Source organism: Engystomops pustulosus, chromosome 1, assembly GCF_040894005.1.
Source record: "Engystomops pustulosus chromosome 1, aEngPut4.maternal, whole genome shotgun sequence".
NCBI classification, from domain to species: Eukaryota; Metazoa; Chordata; class Amphibia; order Anura; family Leptodactylidae; genus Engystomops; species Engystomops pustulosus.
Window position 1 is genome coordinate 77,588,905 of NC_092411.1, and position 21,959 is coordinate 77,610,863.

Here is a 21,959-nt window from a genome sequence, read left to right on the forward strand (position 1 = left end):
AATATTGGTTACTCTCTGCCACTGTTCTTCCTCAATGGGTCTACCCAGCTCTCTCTTCCACACTGTCTTTATGGGAAAATTTTCATCCTGTGTATCCCCTGCTGTCAGTATTCTGGAGAGCAAGGAGACTGTGTTTTGGTGCCAAAAAGTAGGGATAAAAGAGGCAGAGTGAGGTTCCTGTACTCTAAAACTGTTGTTGTATAAAAGTAGTTATGCAGTTTGATAAACTTCCATTAAGATTGCCTTCTAATCAATAACAGTGGAAGTATATGTACTTGCAAATTCACGATGCAAGTAACAGCATCAGAATGAAAAGCTATAGATTGACCTCTGCCTTGTACAATGCAGCTACGGCTAGTGCAAGGGAAAATCAATAATGGCTTTTTCAAGTACCAGGGTCTATACTATAATCACAATGTAGCAGTTTTTATGCTGATATAAGTCCTAGACAAGCAACGTGTCAGTGTAGGGATATTATAGGAATATCTAAGATTGGAAAGGACAGATTAGCTGATGGAAGATGATTACAACTCACCTCCCCGTCCGGTTCCCGGTTGCACTGATCCTCTTTTATAATAACTTACAATGGCTGCATCTAGGAGATATTATAACATTATAAAATATGCAAATGAGCAAAGGGTGCTCTGCAGAGGACTGCTGTGCTCCGCCACTAATGTATATAATTTCTTCATGCCCCCGACCTTCCTTGATCCGCCTCTCTGCAAATCTTGCACATGCCAGAGTTTTGCACATAGGCCTGGTGACGTCACCAGCTCTCTATACACTATGTAGGTGGACCACGTAGGGCCGGGGGCATGAATAAATTAAAAAGTGGTGGACCACAGCAATGTTCTGCAGAGCCCATTTTGCATTTGCATATTTGGTAAATTTTAATTTCTCCTAAATATGGCCATTGTAAGTTATAATAAAAGAGGATCTGTGCACCCAGGAATGGGACGTGGAGGTGAGTTGTATTCATCTACCATCAGCTAATCTGCAGTGATGTTGCCTTGGCTGTAGTTTATATAGGGAGATAAGTTTTGTGGAGGTGAATGTATGAAGAATTATCGTTTAAATAGAGTAATGTGGAGCCAGTGATCAGCTAGTGATGTGACTTTATCATTTTGTTCCGAGGTTGTCTTTGTAAAGTGTTTAAATAGGTTGTCACCACATGCTTAGGCCTGGGTGAACATATGTTATGTGAATGTACCCTAAAACAGAGAGAAGGTAGACTCTGCATCATGCCATACATATGACAGGTAATGTTTTCTGTCAGATACTAAAGTGTTTTTTACTAATACTGTAAGTCCTCATTCACTTGATTGTCGAACATTTATTATTATTATAATGGAAAAAAAATATTGCAATGGTTCTGAGACTGGGTTATATTTTTTAGGGACTGGTTAAATCGGCCTGTTCCTGCACGTAGCATACATGGTTGCAGCAATGAGATCATGCAGTTTGTTTTTAATATGCATCCCTGGAGAGGAACCTTGTTCCTGAATGACAGGTCTGACTGCTAGGACATGCTGCTGTGTGGAACATTGGGGGTTATTTATCATCAGGCCGGCTCCTTGGGACAGTTCTATGTCTGTTTTTAGAGCTCTGCTCCCCATCAGATTTATTAAAATGGCTTTGGACTTAAATGTACTCATGCTCTACTTGCTGTCTAGGATTAAAAAAAAAAGGTGCAAAATGCATAGTTTTTCACAAAATTTATGTGACTCTTTACAAAAGCTTTGCACAGAAGTGAACTAGTTCTATGTTTATACCAGATTAATGACTTCTTAGCAGCGAATAGTCCCCAAAATCTTCAATGGGACTTTTTTGAGACTTTTTTGAGACAATGTTTTGAGTGCAAACTCTGTTACATCATTTGGCACTTCATGTCATGTGAACAGGGTGATGTCATCTAAAGTCGTGTTAAATTTACAATGTCTACCCCATGTATGTATCTGATCCCATGAAATCACAGCATGCCTCCATGGAGACATGGGGAGGAAAAGAAGTCTATGGAAAAAAACTGTGTTTTCATGTGATCAGATACATACATGGGGTAGACGTTACAAACATAACTGGGTAAAGGACCTTTGCTGACATCACTCTGTTCAAATTACATTAAGTGTTGACTGCTGAGAAGAGGCATGGGACATGGGGAGGAGTAGATGGGAGCAGGACACATCCCTTCTGATGCCAGACAATCAAATATATAAAGCTGAGTGTATTTGTGTATGTGTGCATATGTGTACGTGTGTTCTCCAAATTCTGAACAGCAGCTACCTGTGATTCAGGGAACGTCATAGACTAGATTTTGAGTAAAAATTTTCTAGCCCACACTTTCCAAAATACACATATTATCCACCATTTACAGGACCCATTGTCTGCTGATTCCTGTGGCAGTAAGCAACCAATCACAGCTCAGATTATATTTTGCCACAGGTCATTAATATGAGCTCTGAGCTTTGATTGGTTACTAAAGGCAGTGAGTATAAGACAGCTTATGTGTGAGGTAATATGTGAGATAATATGAGGTGATATGTGAGGTTATATCTGAGGTAATATGTGAAGTGGGTGATAAATCTGGTGCAGTATAAGACTGTCTAGTCGTACTCTGCATCTCCTATTAGTTGGCTTACTTAACGCCAGAAAATTAGGACAAAATTCTGCTAGGTTAGCAGTATTTTTTGGCGCACTGACCATGGCGCAAGGCCACACCCCTTTTCATGGGCCCCTTTTGTCGAGCTAGTCATAGGAGAGCCAGAAAACTGTCTAAATCCCTTTATAAATGTGGTGCAGACTGTTTTTTTAGTGCAGATTAATCCCCCCAATATGTTCTCAAACTTATATCATCTGTGATACTTCAGTCACATTCAGAGCTGCAATCATCATCAAATTAGATCATCTCAGATGCCTACAGCTCTGGCTGTGTCATAAGTATCAATCTGTATAAGGCAGCTTATGTGTGAGGTAATATATATTTCAGTTGCCCCGCTTACATCATATGTAATCTTCCAGTTACATCCAGAGCTGCGGTCTTATGCATGCCATTATAAGGAGTTTTAAATAAAGAACTTCACATTACCGGGACAATTATTTAATTGATCTGTGCTGCATATCTTTAGTGTTGAATATAAGATTTTAAATGCTTCTATTATTTTTCTATTTTTCACAATAAAATGTCTTTGATTTTTGATCTTTATACAGAAAATATTTTTTGTCAACCCATTCTATTTTGTTTTAGCTAAGAGTAATTATTTACTATCCTGGGCTAGGGCAAGTGTAAGATAAAGTTGATTTATGGGATGTAAGGGAAACAATTTTTAGCTAAAAGGAGTGTGTCAGTTAGTTAATAGGGCTCTTTGGGTACCTGTCATTAGCTGTGTTTGTGAACATGTGGTGACAGGTTCCCCTTCAACTGTCACCACTTCATTTATTCTGATTTGCTTGTAAGACCAACTGGTATAATCAAAGTTTGGACTTATATCTCTGATCAGTAGGTTAAGATACCACCACACAGCCTAATGACATTACAGATTGTATTTTATGGTAAACAAAAAATAAAATACTTAGGGTATCTTTTTGCGACATGATTTATTTTAATACTGCAGCATGAATTAAGCATTCACAAATGTTCTTCTATTGAGATTTTCTATGAAAATGTCTCTGACAAATATTTTTTTAATTTCTCATTTTAAAAAAAAGCATGCAATTTTACTACTTTTGTATTCTTCCAGTTAATATGAGGAGAGATAACAATTGCTGCTTTTCCATAATCCTTCTCCAACCTTATAGAGTTTTTAAAAGACTTTTCAGTGTGGTCATTCTTTTTGGCCTTTTCTAGATAAACATATTTTAGCAACAATATTACTGACAGGTGGCTTTTCAGGATGATCATTATTTCTAGCCTTTTCTAGATAAATATATTGTGACTAGCAATATTATAAAAGCAGAAGCACATATCTACTGTATCTTTCTACCAAAATGTTCCAAGAACTGCAAATTTACATGAAACTATTAGTTAAAGGGGTTGGGCACTTTTCCTTATGTTTTTGTAATATGTTTGCAAGTAGGGTGGGGATATTAGATAGTTTACCAACATAGTGTGTCCCCCTGTCTTATACCTCATCAGCCAGACATTCCTGACCATAAAATGGCCACAGATGGAGGGTCATGTGATCTCTAACTGTCCATGACCCATCGCCCTTCCAGGACCTTGATCTCATATTCATTAATACTATCATAAGGTCCTGGGTAGGAAGATTGTTCAAGGACAGTTAGAGATCACATGACCTCCATCTGCAGCCATTTTATGGTCAGGAATGTCTGGCTGATGAGTTAAAAGACAGGAGGCTTCACTTTCCATATCAAGTGGTGCAGAACATTTAATAGATGTGTATTGGTTAACTACCGAATAAGAGAGTAGTAAATAGCCAGTTAGTGAAAACAGAGTGGAAATTAGATGCAGTTAGGGAATGTGACAGACCTGCCTGAGGAGATGGGTTTTAGGGCACATTTGAAGCTTTGGTAGTTGGGTGTAAGTCTGTTAGTCCAGAGTACGACTTTCCAGAGAATTTGTGCAGCCCCGGGGAAGTCCTGAAGATGCAAGTGTAAGTTTAAAATTAAAGAAGAGAATAATCTTAGATCACTGGCAGGTCTTGTGGCATGGGTTGGGGGAAATTAGGTAGGAAAGGTAGTGAAATATAGCTCTGTGAATTCTTATTGTATTGTGTTGACATGGTTTCATGGTTGTAGATAGAAACTTACTCTGTAAATCATGGTTCTCCGTCCTATAGAAAGGCGCAGCAGTGCGTTTTGTCTTCTGATTGTGGTGCAAATGAGGGATCAGAGAGAATCTCTTGCTGGATATCTGCAGTGTTGTTTTTGAGCTGCTTGCCTGGTTCTCTGTTACTTGTAGGACCATGTTCTGATGGTTATCTAGATTATGTACAGAGTTGAAGCAGTAATTCACTGTGTCTGAGGAGCAGGCTTTCTAAGCCCCTGGATAAATAATCATCCCTCTGATACTAAGCCTGCTGTCAGAAGTGCCTTTCTGACTCTAAGTCAGACAAAGTGTACAGCTGACGTTCAGGTAATAACTTCCTCATAGTCCTGTGGCTGTAAAACTCCTTGCTGTCAAATTAACATATTATAAACTGGAAAGCTTTATACAATAGAGTATTAATTAGGCCACCTCTGTCTTTCCCCCCAAAATAAGCTTATTTGTAGCTGTAAACGTTAAGATAAGATAATCCTTTAATGTTCTGAACCGGGCACAGATCTGTGGCATGGCTTATGGCAGTGCGAACATTCACAAAACTTTGGCAATCGGTTAGAGAATATATCCAGACACATTGGAAAATCAATTTACCCATGAACCCACTGATTCTTATCTTTTATGTTGAAGAGGGAGAGGAGGACCAAGGTGACGGATTTAGCATACGCTTAGACTTTTAGGCTCTTGTACTGGTAGCAAAAAGGTGCATAATAAATCACTGAATTCAATCATCAGTGCCCACCATTTTGGAAGTGGTCTCTCAGATAAGATACCTAAACCTTATGACACAAAGAAAAACAGCTGAAGAGGTTTTTCCAAAAATGCAGGAACTTTATCACGACACTCATGACCAGGACAGAGAATTAGTAGCACATTACTATCTGAGTGGTATAACATGGCATTCCTAAAAGGCACCTTAGGAGCTCTACAGTTGTGAAAAGCAAACTAGCATCATGAGTCAGAGCTAGCGTCCTCCTTACAATGGAGCAATCAGTGGGTCCAAGAGACGAGTTTAGGTTCATCTCTCCCCAGGGCATTATGCCATTTCTCTGTATATATGCTCTTAGTATACTATGTTTCCTCCCACACTCCTAAATATACTGATAGGTTGATTAGATTGAGCCCAATTGGGGACAGGGACCGATTTGGCAAGCTCTGTGCAGCGCTGCGTAATCTGTGTGCGCTATATAAATAAAGAAATTATTATAAAAAAAGGAATTATCATTATGTCATAAACTGCATGGTGATATAAAGAGGTCGAATTGAGATGCATAACCAGCAATAGTACATGTATTGTTTCTTTTTCTTTTATTTCTTTAAAATCAAATAAAATGATTATTCCTTTATTAGTCCCAGAATGGGGAAATTCACAGTGTTACAGCAGCAGAGTGAATATAGTACAAACAATGACAGAACAATAATATTTGGGATAAATGAACAAAAAGAAAAGTATTGATAAAAAGGTAAAAAAGAAGACAGCAATGATTGGCAATTTGATAAGTCCCATCTGTGGATGGGACCTACAGGGACTGGTTAGGTGGGGGGGCACTGGTTACTTCCATTTGCGCGTTGTTGGTTGAACAACCTGGTATCAGCGGGGAGGAATGACTTCTGAAAACGCCCCCTTTCACACTCGGGGTGAAGCAACCGATCACTAAAGGTGCTACCCAATGCCACCACAGTGTCATGCATTGGATGGGAGCTATATCCAGAATAGATTTCAACGTGCACATTTTCCTCCTCGCAGCTACCACCTGCACTGTGTCCAGAGGACCCCCCAGGACAGAACTGGCTTTCCTAATCAGTTTGTCCAGTCTGCTCCTCTCCCTAGCTGAGATGCTGCTACCCCAACAGTGCCCCCTCTAAGAATGTTTTAAGAAGTTTAAACCTTATATGGAGCTAGATTTGTCGGCCCCATATAGATGAACGGGACAGCCTGGCTGCTCTGCTAATCTCGGGGAGCGATCAGGGGTCCAATGGGGATACCATGTGACCCCTTGTACTCCTGATCTGTGGGGGTCACTGACACCGCCACCGATCAGCAAGTTAGGTCCTATTCTGTGAATAAGGCCTAACTTTCTTGTGGGAAAACCCCTTTAATAAATGCCTACAGATTCACTCTAAGTCTGGCAGCACCAGAATGTGATTGGCCCATGACAAACAGACCGTGACCTGACTGGATTTCACAGACTGCCCACAGTGCACAGGAGAGGATTCTGTGCATCATATTGATGTATGATACAAGGAGTCACTGGGTTTCCTTTCATCTTCTATCTACATGATGTACATTGTTTCGGCAATGTGAATGGTCCATTTTTCATGGAACGGCTACTACTTCTTTTAAATTTGTCTGCTTCGGCTGGATTCACACGACCGGTGCCCACCATACCGTAGCACGGCGGGCACACGGCAGTGCGCGGGGAGAGGAGGATGGGGAGAGCGCTGCTCACCCCCGCCCCTCTCCATAGGGATACATGGCGCACGGCGCTGTATGCCCTGAAAAAAATAGGACATGTCCTATTTTTTCATGGGGTACGAGGCAGTACGGTGCCGGACATGTGCTGAACCGTACCGCTCCCATAGGGCGCAGCACGCCCATTGACGTCTATGGGGGAAGTATATCGGCCGTATATACGTCGGCCGTATATACGTCCCCCTTGCGGTCGTGTGAATCCACCCTTAATTTCAAGAAAAAAAAGACTTCATACTCCAAATGACTTCATATTTGTACAGGGTACAAAACATTATTTATCTACCAGTAATTGTTATGCATACTTAGTGCTGTGGCACAGACACACTCATTTCTTAGTAGTCTCTTTTTGACATACACCAAACCTTTGTATATTCAGTGAAAACAGTAACAACACAGGACTGCGAATTGTCTGGATAAAAGCCTATTATACTAAGTGTATGATGTGTCTCATTAGAAGCCGGGCTACCTACTACACACCAGATAAACTGGTTGGATGTTTTCGTATGAAGTCACAATGGAATGTATGTAAAATAAATAGTGCTAATGTAATAATTGTTGTAGTAAAAGCTTTATTTCTGTGTACAATTAAGTAAACATTTGGTTAAATGCTGAGTCATAAGGGGGACTGTGAAAATGTCCTACACTTCCCATATTACAAGAATGGCAAGTAAAAAGAATGATTTCATGTTTAGTAACTGTCACTAATTATGAGTAATTGTTTTAGTAGTCATGATGTTTTCCTGAGTAGCCTAAGCTGAGAACTTTTACTGGAAGTATCAAAAAGTACCTTCTAATCTTGTTGTATTAGCGAAGTGGTAAAGTAGTTTTCAGTAACCCTCCCACAGACTGCAAAATATATGTTCTAATTTCTAGCTGTCATGTGTTTTCTAATATGACTGCTTACTGAATGGAAACGTACTGTATTTAGTGATAAGCGCTGATAGAAAACTTCAGTAGGGAAGTATAGGTGTGATTCAAATAATGGGGAGAATTTATAAAACCCTGTATTGCAGAATTCTGACAAATAAAATCATAAACTGAGGGACATGATCATATGCTTGGCCGGGCTGTACCCTTACATAGCATATGGCCAGGTGTGTTCACCACAAGGAACACATAGACCTCTATAGAGTCTCTGTTGTGGCCCCCATACGGTATTGTGGATGGGGCTTCAGGGAATGTGTAGCTTATGAGTGCAAAAATGCTGCAACATTTTAAACTCCTGTAGGTGTGAAAGTATTATTAAATGCGAAAAAAATGCTAGATTTTTTGCAATAGTCTTACTCCAGTGGAAGGGGCTAGAAAATAAAATGATAACATAAAACAGAAGTAACGTGATGTGATATGACTGGTGCAAATAGCAGCAATGCAGCATAACTATGATATAGCCCCATTCAGTTACACATAAGTTTATGTTTTTCTTAAAATTGACAATTATGATAAAATATTATGTACAATGTAACCTTCTGTTTATTATAAGAGTATAATATGTTTTCAGTTCAGAGTACTGTAACACTTGAGAAATAGAAGCAGGAAGTAGAACATTTTAATGTAACTGGATAAACTGTAAACAGCTCAAGTTGGTTTACTTCAAGATTCGGACAGAGTATCATTTTACGGAAAGCTCATAGCGTCATTGAGATATAATGTCCACATTATCAGATGTCTGCTGAAAGCACCATAACCTCTAATACCCAATGTAATCCTGTTTCTCATGAGGAGAGCATCTTAGCCTGTATATGCATCAAATCTACCATTTTTACACCCATGATTACTGGGGTTTCCTTTCTTGTCATGTATCTGGGATATCTATCACAATGAATATCACACATTTTACATGAAATAATGTGCAATTGTAATGTGTAATGACACATATTAATTATACAAAAGTATGGGACTTTCCTTGCTACAATTGGAGGAACTCTACCTGTGCAATACGTTATGTGTGAACTTCTAAATAGTCACTGTCCTGGCACATGCTGGCACCAAGGATTTATAAAATAAGTTGTGGAGCCTTATGGTTCCTGAATGTGGGGTGGAAATTGACAAAGAGAAATTCTCCTCCTCTAATGGGAGAGGTGAAACCCTTCACCAATCTGCATGAAAATCCAAGGATAACCTACAAGCACACGATTGTGAACTGGTCACAGGAGGCTAAGACATGGGGACTAGCTGTTGTTTCGATGTGAAGGAAACCTCTTATCATTTACTCCTCTTAGTGCTAGAAATACACACGTAAACAGCTAGCCGATGTCCAAAAATGCATGTTTGTGTGCATGAGGCCTGGAAATTATGTAAGATCACAAGTATCCAAAAAAGGTTAAAACATGCAGAAAATTGGCATAAAAATGCAACATATAAAACACAAATCGACACATAGAGACGCGTGTATTTCGTGTAATTTTACATGCATTATTGGTTTTCTGGATGATGCCACCAAAGTGGGTCATGAAAGAAGCATGATCTGGAAGGTGTTAAAGGAAATCTATCATCAAAATCAAGCATGATAAACCAGGGTCGCTTAGTCATAGATCCAGGAACCATGACATTGAAAATCTTCTTTTCCTTGGCCTCTACCTTCTTAAATCAACTTTTAAAATGATGCTTATAAGCCAGAAGAGCTACACTAGAGCCCCTGCTTTTGCTTCACAGGCTTTTACACTGTTCAGGAGCACATCTCACCACTCCCTGCTGTCTCTGTACTTGCCTTCTGTTCACTGTAATCTCACATCAGCAGATGAAGTTTTAGGACTCAGTGGTGGGAAGTGCTCCTGCACAGTGAAACTACAGCCTGGGGGTCCCTGGTAGGGCCTTTTTGGCTCATTAGCATAATTCAAAATTTTGTTTTTAGAAATCAGGCCATGGATAACAAATATAAGAAAATCACCACAGTCATAGTGCCTGGATCTATGAGTAAGTGTCCCTGGTTTATCACGTTTGATTTCTTAATCTCATTTAATTTTTTATAGGTTGGACTTGATGGACCTGCATCTTTTTCCAACCTTATATACTATGATCTTGATGGTAGATTTCCTTTCATCTGCTTGACAACATACTGGTAGTGGTTTATTAGGACACTTTCTGCTAACAGGTTCCCTTTAATTAGGGGCGCATGTTCTTGAATGGTAATATATGTGTTAGAAAATGATCTCACACTCTTCTTGGTCTAGTCTTCGGGGAAGTATAGTCTTCATATGGATGACTGTTGTTTGCTTGCAGGCTTGAGCATCACTTTATAGTCCAGTCTTTGCTAACTAGTCTGGAGCATATTTTATCTCTTGTTATAGTGACCTGAATTCATTAATTTCTATTTTATCCACTGGTTTTAGAACAGAAAATGTATCTTCTTCGAAAAATGAAAGTGCTTATAAGAAATTTCAGGTCAGAAGAGAGATGCTTTTATAACTTGTGGATGTATAATGCATTGTAAACCCGCACAAATTGCATTGCTAACGGTTCCCCAGGCATCAGTAGTAATCTCAGTACTTTTCTGTGCTAGAGGCTCGCATCCCTTATCATGCATCTCATTTTACAGCCTCTGATCACTTAGCATTTGCTTAGAATTGTAAAGCATAATGAACACGACTGTGGAAAGCCATTGGTTTCAGCATATAACCCCAGATGTACTTTCTGTTGTGAAATGTGGGATTGATTTGGCAAGGGAGAATGTACATTTCATTCATACAATCAATGTCTAATAGAACATTATTGTTTTTTCTGTGCTCTGTACAAATTGCTTATTATTTATGTTTCAATTACACATTTCAATCCTTTAGACATAATAGGTGTGAATGTGACACATTTCTCAGTGATTCTCATGTTTTGTCTTCTGCCTTAGGCATCTCACTGCTGTCTGTTAAACAGATCTAAACTGATAATAATTTTGGGTTCTGCACCTGAGGTTTTTGGTTCATAATCTGCCAATTTGAAAATACCCCATTTTCTGTAGAAAATAATAATGAAACTTACTGGAGACAAATGCATTGTTTGCAGCCTGCATAAACATACAGCTGTAATATTAGTAGGTTTCAGACCTCAAACCCCAACATACTGATATTCTGGTGCCATAGTGACTCCACACCGGGTGAAAACTCCATTAAAGTTTATTTCTTTTCCTTGGTTGACTTTTGGTGGTGGGACACTGTAGCTTGACACTAAGAGCAGCCATTGAAATTAAAAGTTTGTAGCTTATAAACTATTATACTTAGGTAAGTTAAGCACAGGTGCTTTGGGGGGGGGGGGGTACCTCCAAGCTCTTTGGCTATTACTCGCCTTGTGGAACACATGGATTTTGAAATCTCAAAGACAGAGCTGATACTAACTACTACTGCAGGCAGGCAGCCGATGTGGGAGCGCTCAAGTCTGTTTACAAGAGTTCCAGGGGGCAAGTAATGGCCAGGGAACCCAGAGGCACTCCTGTAACGCCCCCTCCAAAGCACTTGTGCATAAATTTATAATAATAATCTTTATTTATATAGCGCCATCATATTCCGTAGCGCTTTACAAATCATAGGGGACAAATACAAATATAAGAGCACAAACATTCGTATGGAACAAAAGGAGTGAGGTCCCTGTTCGCAAGAGCTTACAGTCTATGAGGAAGAATGGGGTGACACAAGAGGTAAAAAGAATATATAATGGTCCAGCCAAAGTAGCAGTGGAAAGTACAAACATATAAACAGATGTTTGTATTCATTTTGCTGAGAGCTCCCCAGCAGCGTTAATGGTTAATATAGATCTAGGCTACATTCACACCGCCGATGTGTTTACAGCGTATATATATATGCCCTCCATAGATGGCAATGGGCACACGTACGGCACCGTACTGTTCTGTAGCCAGGAGAAAGATAGGACATGTCTTATCTTACCCCGTAATACAGCACAGTGCACCATATATCCCTATGGAGAGGGGCGGGGGTGAGCAGCTCCTCCTCCTCCTCTCCCAGGCGCCGCTGTGTGCATGCAGTGCTACAATAAGGCGGGCACATCGTTGTGTGAATGTAGACTTAATCTGCTTTCAGACTTCCTTTAAAAATATAAAATAGATGACCTGAGATACAAGAATAAGGAAGTGCTTACATGTTCCAGTTATTTGATGTCATTTTCAAGTCCAAAACCAGAAGTGTATTGAAATGTATGTGCAATGTCATGTTCTGGCTACAGCATCTAAATACAACTTTAGCTGTTAACCCAGGAAAGTTTTGGCTTAAACTAAAATGGGAAAATAAAAATTGGAATAATGAGCCACTAAGCCTGACTCCTTGTTTTTAACACGCAAACATATATGGCTGACCTTGTCCTTTAATAAATAGGAGTGACATAATAACATTGATAAATGTTCAACAATTCCTATGGAAATTAATAAGCAACAATGTTGAATTGAATGTGTGATGTATGAAAAGACAGGGACCTTCATCTTAGAAATTGTGTTGCATGTCAGATTTTATTTAATTTAGATTTCTGAAGTCACGCTTAATGTCAAGAGGGCTGCCTTACAAGGTAGCTAAGAGGCAATGTTTTCCTTATTCCATCCTGGCAAACATAATTGCCAGAATCCCTCAGTGGAGCATCAATGACTGTAAATCTCCACACGCCTGCAAGGTATCTTTTAATGGCAAAGTGTCCGTAAAGAGAACTCTGACTTTCCCCAACCTAAATTTGTGTAATCCCTCCATTTGTAGGGACAAATAATTTGTCAGGCACTTGGATAAATGTAAAAAAGTGCAGTATATAGACAACTATCTGTTTTATAAGCATGTGATAATACTACAAATTAATTGTCCACATATTGGTGGGTAATGTGGTAACCTAGCCCACTGTTCTGAAATGTCCCCTTCACCTGATAAATGTGCATGGAAGCATAAAATTTCATGGAGAGTTCTTGAAACATCTAGTAATTCTTCAGATTTTGCTTCAGCATACATTGTAATGTTATTGGCAGGTAAACCTTATCCTAAATCTGAAAAAAAGGAAACTGTAAAGAACCACTTCCTTTTTCTCATTTCACTTTCTGTTTTCATTCATCATATCAGTAATAGAATTCAATTCAAAATGTATAATCTATACAGAACACATGAATATGTTGAATTATGACTCCTGTGATGCTACAGAGCTTAATAATAAATTAACCCATCGGCGTGAAAATATACAGTTGGACATAGTTTTGTCGGAAAACAGGGCCCAAAACATCCCATTGACTACAACAGACGTTGTGTGTTGGGAAATGGGGGGGGGTCATGCTTGGTCATTGCAAGAAAACTGAGGTATGAGTTTACCTTTTTGGTTTAATGTTTCAGAAAGAATGTCCACAACAACTCCATCTGCGGTAGAAACCCGGCAAAAGCAGGCGCTGCTGGTGATACGTTTGTGGCGTTTTTTGCCGCTCTTACAAATGGCTGCCATTTCAGGATTAGTACACCAATTTTTGGGCATACAAGCCCTGAAATAATCGCAATTGCTAAATCCATGCCAAATGAGTTAAGAGGGGTGTGAGAAGGCTGCACACTAGCACCAGTTTATGATAAATGTCCCCCCATGGTCGTGTATAGGAGCCTATAGAACTGCTTGTGTGTTCCTGAACTGACAATGTAGCACATGGGCAAAAACAACATCCATGTGCATAAAACATAGGAGAGGAAAAATTCTTTCCAACGTGCATGAAAATCTGTGGTTCATCCACATGAGCATGTCATCGGAGGGACAGAGGCAGACTGATACAGATCAGCTGCAAAATCTCAAAATACTTCAGTACAGTAGTATTGCAATACAATGGGACCTTGGATTACGAGCAACTTATAAGTATTTTGCATTCAGAAAAAAATGTAAATTTGGTTTACAAGCAAAATGTCATAATACAAGGATTTTGTGAGCCCTCCCACCCTCTACTGTACTGTTCCTCCCTCTCTTACAATATTGTTTAACTCAACTGTATAACCCCTTAGCATATTAATATTAAATAGCACCCAAATGTCTGAATCCCCACATTCACCATTTTTCCATCCATGAATATGTAAATAAAAACTTGTCAAACAGTCATATAGGTCCCAAATTTATATGAAATAAAATGTCAGCATGCACCTCAAAAAATATCACCTTATATAGGTAATTGGCCTCAGAATTTGGCAAAATGGCAAAAAGTCCTGTAAGGTTATAGAAGTAGAAGAAGTAAAGGGGCTTGTACTACACATGACTAAATATTTTTGGGATGTGGAACGAATCATGTGCATTTTAATGATTTCCTATTAGAACGCTTGCTTTGATATACAGGATAAGGGATTCTGATTAATGACAAAAATTCTGCTAGAAAAAGTTATTAGTGACAGAAATAAACAACAATCCTGTATGTGAGCCCATAGAAATATACGTACTAGCTGTTGAAAAAAGCATGTTCATGTGCATAGAACCTTAATCTGATATCAGAACCATGGTTCTAGCTGCTATAGGCACTTAGAATGACACATTTGAGTCTAGACTCATCTCTGGTAAAGACTTCAGTTTTCTATTCTTTTTCACATGCCTTTGGATGAGAATATTTATAGGTAAAAGGCAAAATTTCACATAAAAAATTAAATTCAAGAAAGGAGATTTCATACCCTAGCCGAGGAGGGTTCTAGGTTAGTGATATAAAGGTGGTGACAGGTTTCCTGCTCTATATATGTGACTTTTTAGTTCAAAAGTTGCAAATTTGTCAGAACTAGTTCCTATGTCCAATTGGTCCTCTGCGGGACAGAACCCGGGACACCCTCCCCCACTGGATCTAAGTCCACAGCTATTGGACTCTCACTAAAGAAATATTTCTTTTAGATCCTTAAGAATATTCTGTTATAGAGATCCTATCAACAAACCTATGAAAGGTCTGGTTGTTTGCTTTTTCAGATAGTTCACATAGGCCACATACACACAAACGCATGCCATAAAATTATGGCAATAAATAGTTTCTCCTTTTAAATGTATACAGTGATGGCCTATATAGAGACAAAGCCCTTTCACACGAGGAATATTTATACCTAGTTGTCAATTTATTCATACAGAGAAATGGCGCAACCCAAGTATAAGATTGGATGCTGCAGTATTGAAAGACATAACCTGACCCAATATCTGTACAATAACCATAACCTCAATGTGTCACTTATACTGGGATATTATGTAGATTTTTTTCAAAAGTTTTTTGAATGGGGGGCACACATCTTCACTAAGTGCAATACTTTTTAATGTTATCTTATTGGACCGTGCAACCGATGCATTAAACAGTACATAGGAAGGAATTTATCATGGCTTGTACAGGTATTCCTGTCCGTATGCCGCCCTATGTCAGGTGGGTTGGGCACAACATAGGACACCCTGACCTATTAACCAGAGCCTGACTCAGGTTATATCTGCCATGGCAGGAGTGGAAACTCTTAATATATCTGGTGCGATTTGTGCCCCCATAGCTTAATGAATGCCCGACTGATGCAATTCGCCTGTGAAAATCAGAAGCAAATGTCCGTTTTTCAGTTGTGATTTGACGCATTGGTCTGCAGGTATTTCAATTTTTGCAGATGCCAAGACGTGTATTGTAGGTCGTGTGTAGCTGTTGTCCATAGGAAATGACCTGCTCTATAATTTGTAGCAGGTCACGTGGTGAGACATGGTGCATGCAATGGATGAATACAAGGCTATGGGGCGGTGAGTTAGCTGCAGGACACAGCACACGGGGCTGATCCACATGCAGCGGTGCATATTCCCTATTGGGGTGTGCACACTTCATAGTGAGAATTGGGGTGGCTCCAGGGAATTATATAGGGCGGTTATTAACATCTGAGGGCATTTGGGGCTTCAGTTTGTTGCTGTGAAAGTGTCAGGTGCCACAAGGCCATAACAAGGTCACAGGGAAGCCATGATGAGAGTTGTTGTCTCTCAGGTGGCCCCTTGCCCATCACTATTGCCGGGTGACCCGCAGGGTGTCACAGCTATTGCTTTGCTGTACAATATATTGTATTTTGGTGAACTTTCGTCCGCTTCATTTCTGCATGAAGGGTCACTGGTGAATCCGGAAGAGCTGCCCCAGGACTGGTTATGGTGCGTGTGTGTGTGACGAGAGTATCGCGATTGTTCCGTGTCACGATGTGATTGTGCAGATCCCGCCTCTAGGAGCCCGGAGCCGCCTGTTCCCTCCGTGTCTCCGTACTCTCCTGGTCTACGCCGCACGGGTTACGCCGCCTGCCAGATGTAAACTCTAATAAAGTGGCGACTTCCTGTGGTGATTACAGGCTGCCGGAAGTACGTCACTTATCTGCTTTGGGCTTTTTTTTCTGCTGCACTGTACAATTCAGTGAGGAGAACATTTCCTCCCCCTCCTCCTGTCTCTTTAAGAGCTCCGATCGCTGATCTAACATCTCCCCCATTTGTGTCTGCTTACAGGATCGGACGATCGGTGACCCGGAGGAGCCGGGGAGGCCAGGGGGTTCCGTCCAGCTCCCCATCCGGACCGAGAATGGACGGGATTTAAAGAGAGGAGAAAGAGAAGAGAGAGAGAATGGCACAAGCAGCGGAGGAGAGGCAGAGCCTGGGCAGTCAGTGTCTGTGATTAGGATCTGCCTGTGTGTTGTTCATCTGCCCAGATCTCCCCACCGGAGCGGAGAAAGGGAGAGAATAAGGTTCGTGCTGGTGGAGGGGGTGTCCTGCCTTCCCTCCTCCCTTCTCTCTGCCTTCCAGCAGCAGCAGCACAACATGAGGGATCTGTGCCCCCCTCCTTCTTCACCAGGATGCTGCTGCTGCTAGTGCTGCCTTTAGAGGTTCCTGGGCAGCGCCTCAGCCATGCAAATGGCAAATATTGTGGCAATTTAATGGCACGGAAAAGTTGCAATACAAGTGGTTACTGAGCAGCCCTGGATTTGTGTGCAGGAAATCTTCCCAAGTAAACAGTAGGCAGCATTGCTTGCAGGGATCTGTGGGAAAAGTGGATTCATCTCTATTTATGCTCTATGGATATTACACTAAATATTCCCTTCATGTAAGTAGCCATTGCATCCAGTTTTCCGTATCAGTTGTGCTTTAGTAATTGGATTTGTGGATTCAAGGTCACTCGCTGGAATTTCCCTGTGGATTTATAATTAGCTTATTTGTTATTAAAAGAAGATGGATGTCAAAATAAAACAGCAAAGCAGGAGATCCAGGTCTCAAAGGGACAGGGTAAGGAGAAGAGACCCATCTGTCAGGGATCCCCGAAACCAGAGCCCCTCCTCTGGCTCAGAGGCTGAAAGGGGCCTGGGAAAGGAGAATTCAAATCAGAATGGTAAAAATCCAGCTGCTTCAGCCAGAAATGCCAGACCGCCCAGACGTAAGCGGAGAGAATCCAGTTCTCAGGAGGAGGATATAATTGATGGTTTTGCAATTGCCAGCTTCAATACCCTGGAAGCCTTAGAGGTAAGAACGGGTCATGTCACCTTATTTCTAGTTGATGTGATGTTTATCTGTTTCATATTCATCCTGGTGAACCTTTTGGCAAATGTTCTTTGTCCTATGTTACAGCAGCATAATGCATTGTGTCTTATACTCCAGTTGTACTTAGTGGACACTGGAGTGGAAGTTTTCTTTGAGTCACTTGTCTAGATGGTAAATGATGTCATTTTGTCACCTCTACTGTAATTAGAGGTTTCCCTGTTGCTAAGAAAGTGTTCACATGGCCTCTCCAATAGGTAGGTGTCAGCTGCTATTTGTTATTTCACATAATAATTGATTGCTATAATATGGACAGTGTGGAATAACGGATGTGAAGGAAAATACCTGAAAATATGTATTCTCACTATATGAAATATTAACAAAGCTTCATGCAATTCAGAAACTACCAGTAATACATCCTGTCCATCCTGCTTAATTTTTATTCTAGTAGATTAAAGAACATAATCTCAACCTTACCTAATGCTCAATTTGTCATAAATCTGTAATAGTAGAAATATAATCTACACACTGCTCGGAAAATAAGGATTTGAGTATTTTTGAGGCTTGTTGTGACACTTAGAGGCCTTGTCCAGGGTTTCCAGTAGTTGACAGAGAGCCAGCGGTGATGCGCAATATAAATAATCATTTTGTTTCCATTTTATCGCCTTGTTTTCCAGCTCTGCCACTCTATTGGTACTTAATGGTTTTGTATACATGATGGCATCTTTCTATACATCATACCAGTGCAGCTTGTCAATGTTGTTGGTGGCCACATGTCACACATGCAAGCTTTATCACTGATAAGTCATGTAAGTCATGTGACGTATGTGTCATCGTCAATTCTGGATTGGAATCCCAGACAAGCCCTTTATGTAAATGCATACATTGTAGATTGGCCATTGAGATTGATAGTACACCAAGGAATTGTGTTTACCAGGCTATGGATATGATATGACTGTCATATCTGACAACCCTACCTACAGATGTAATTCCCAGGGGTGTCCATCATTATCCTGGACGATGTACCTTTAAATTGAATCGTAAATTGTCCTTCCTGCCTTGAGATGCTCCTTGGCAACAAAATGCAAATGTTACTTTTCCAGCATTTACTGTTTGTTTTTTTTTTTTCCTTGTTTTTAATTATATTTATTTAAACTGACAGTTTCTATAGAAACATAGAAGATTGAGGGAAAAGAAAGGCCACCTGGCCCTCTAGTCTGCTTTTACACTAGTTTATACCAAGCATGTTTATATGACGGTAGATCCTAACTGTGATTGTGCCCTGGTTTTATTTGGTTTTCTCGGAGGACAATGCATGTGAAATCTAAGTGTCTGGGTGCAGATCATATTGTTCGATGTGTAGTTGTTGCTCTTCAATGTCCGATGTGGCCGATCTGTGACGGTACTCGTTATTGTTATAATGATAAAGTCTGGTGTATTTGCAGTGGAAGTTGGGCCCTCGCTGTGCATCCCACACCTGACTGCTCTCTTCTGTCACCATTTCTTAAGTAAACAGCATTTGCTAAGTAAACGGTGCTTGTCTCTACCTAGTAGAGGGGAATGTTTATTTTTATTAAAGCCTTTCCTCCTTATAAAAGGCAAATGGCTCCAGATTTCTTTCTCTCACAATAATCCTTGATTTGCACAATTTCCGTTGGTGTAAATTATAGGTTACAAATCCTTATCTAAAATTTTTGTAAAGCTGTTAACCTAAAAAGAAAATCCTTTTGTGAAGTGCTCATCCTGAAGTGCTTCTAGTCTTGTTTGGCTACAGTGACAGAGTACATTACTGATGCAAATATATGGCCTCTTGTTGCACATGGAAAAAGAAATCCAGACTTCTCTGAATGTACAAGGTACGATTCTGGACAACCATTCTCAAATTTCATTGGTGGAACAGAAACCTTTTTATTCTGACCCTCATTTCTTAGTAAATTCCTTCACACTGTGCTAAATGGCTGTCCTTTGTCACACTTAATGTCCATCTTGTCTTTATGTTAAAGGGGTTGTCTTATGAGGACATTTGGGATATATAGATGTCCGAGAGTGTGTCCCCTGCTCAGGACCTCCTTCTGTGAACCAGAATTAAAAGTGGATACCATATTATTGATCTTTGAGTCGCTGAAATACAGGGACAGCATTAGGCCTATCATAAATTCCCAAAGAGTATGGTAACGAGCTTTTGGAAGTCTCTGTTATCTCCTAGAACTCGGTGATGGTCAGTGTAAAATTACAGTATGTGGGTGCGGACTCTACAGCATTCCTCTTGCCTATGAGATGCTGTGTGCTGACAATGTGCTTAGGATCTCAGGGTACAAGGTTTTGCTTTTTTGTTTAGCTTCTGAACAGTCTTCTAGTATCATATATAGAAAAAGTCATAAATGAGATGGATACAAGACAAAATGACACAATTGGCTCTGTTATCTCGCCTATAACACACACATCAGCTCTGTTATAAATCCCTTATTTTGTATTTGGCTTGTAGAGTAAATTCTGCATGGTGATGCTGCTTGCTGGCAGGAAGTACCTGTGTCTCAGCAGGTCTTGTAATGCAGTGGGGGAGGGGCAGGAGGCAGAGAGTACTGCAGTGCGCAGACAAAAGAAGCTATTCATAAGATAAATCCAACCATAGCCAGAAGTTTTACGGTTGGATCCAGGGACAACTAAAATTTTAAACACCAGGACTGATAGATGGTATGGAATTATAGATGTGAAATGCAGTATTTTTGTTAATAACATTGAATTAGAGAATGTGATATTTTGTTATCCCGAGTATATTTAAGAATCTTGTCTTCGTGGGAATAACCCTTTCAGCAATTACATTAATCCTATAATAAATGTCCTGATTATGGTGGCATAAAATGTTTGAAGTTGGGCCTAAAATGTGTGTAAATATTTCCGCTCAACTGTATTTTATTTTTTTTATTTTTTACCATAAGTGAATTGTGAAATGGCCCTCTGTACAATCCATGAGATTTAGGCATACATTATCTACACACGTTGCTTTTTTTAATTTTTTTTTCATGCACAGATTTTGGTGTGGAAAATTTGTAGCGCAATACAGTAGCAGTGACGTGAATGTTATTTGGAAAAATTTATTGGTCAATTTGGAAAATAAAATGATGATTATGACACTTTTTGTGCTTTCTCCCAGATTTTTGCATTTTTAAAAAAAAATTTTTTTACAGCCAAATGGCATGTGTTCTGCCACATAATGCGGAATTTAAGCAGATTTTTGCTTGAAATGACGTCGGATCACAATCCAAAGAGGTTAAAATAAAGTTTGCAGAAAAGTGCTTGTAAAACCGCATTAAAAAAACACTTCAAACGCAGATTTTCTTCATGATAATTGGCATCACGTGCAAATACCCCTAGAAGTACCAGGTCCTGCTCTTTTGATTCCCCACTGGCTTTGGTATTACTGTTACTGTTTACTCTAGTGGTTGTGTTAACATGGTATATTATCATATAATCTATTTGAAGTTGTTTTCCTAGAGCTTATATTAAAGCTTTCGCTTAATTAAGGTAGTTGCATTTTTTTTCTCTATTTTCATTTTTGTTTTGTTTGTGGTAGTATTTGCTTTTTCTGAAATGGAATTGAATACTAGGTTAGTAGATTTGCTTGTATGAGTGTATTGAAAGGAGAGTCAGAAAGTCATGTGATCCTGGGGGGCGTCTGTTATTAGCTCGGAGGCTTCTCCTTCATACAGCTTTATCAACGTCATGGCTATCTTTTATAGATATTGGTGACATTTTTGACTAATTATTAACCATAATATTGATTTGCAATCATGCGACATGATTTTATTACTTGTGCTTTCTTACATTATTACAGCTTTACGATTTTCAGCACTACAAGCGCTTGCTACCATGTATGTTTTGCTGATGTGGTTCCCTTTCTTTTCTTTAGTGTACTAGTAGTACAGGCAGTAGTACAGGAAGGGGTTACGTACAAGATAGGTTCTGTAGGTTTGTTCTTAGAACTGTATATTTTATACTTGTAACTCCATACAATTTTTTTTATTTTATTTTTTTTTCTTTTGGGTCTCTGTGACAATTAGATTTTAAAAATGTTGGGTTGTCATCAGAACCAGGATTGACCAATAAAGCTTCATTGAAGGCTGTTTATTGTAGTCTAGGGCTAGAATACAGTAAATTGCTAGAGTTCCGTAACTAGGGGTCGTCTGTAATTCGGGTGTTCTTACGTAGGGGACAGCCTGTACTAAGAAATAATAAGCAGCACTCCAAATGTTAGAAAAAATCAAAAGACAGTGATTCATTCCAAACGCT

At 39.7% G+C, this 21,959-nt stretch overlaps 1 protein-coding gene across 12 annotated transcripts in view; it reads left to right on the forward strand.

Moving 5' to 3' along the window:
- FBRSL1 (fibrosin like 1) overlaps positions 1 to 21,959 on the forward strand; it is a 305,906-nt gene that overhangs the window by 21,567 nt on the left and 262,380 nt on the right. For 10 of the 12 annotated variants that reach the window (XM_072144436.1, XM_072144440.1, XM_072144439.1 and 7 more), the window contains exon 2: positions 16,650 to 17,654. In XM_072144436.1, coding sequence (XP_072000537.1) covers positions 17,367 to 17,654 — 288 coding nt within the window. In that variant the 5' untranslated portion in view covers positions 16,650 to 17,366. Of the gene's footprint in view, positions 1 to 16,355; positions 16,561 to 16,649; positions 17,655 to 21,959 lie in introns of those variants that run through there. The other 2 variants (XM_072144437.1, XM_072144438.1) reach the window with 2 other exon arrangements.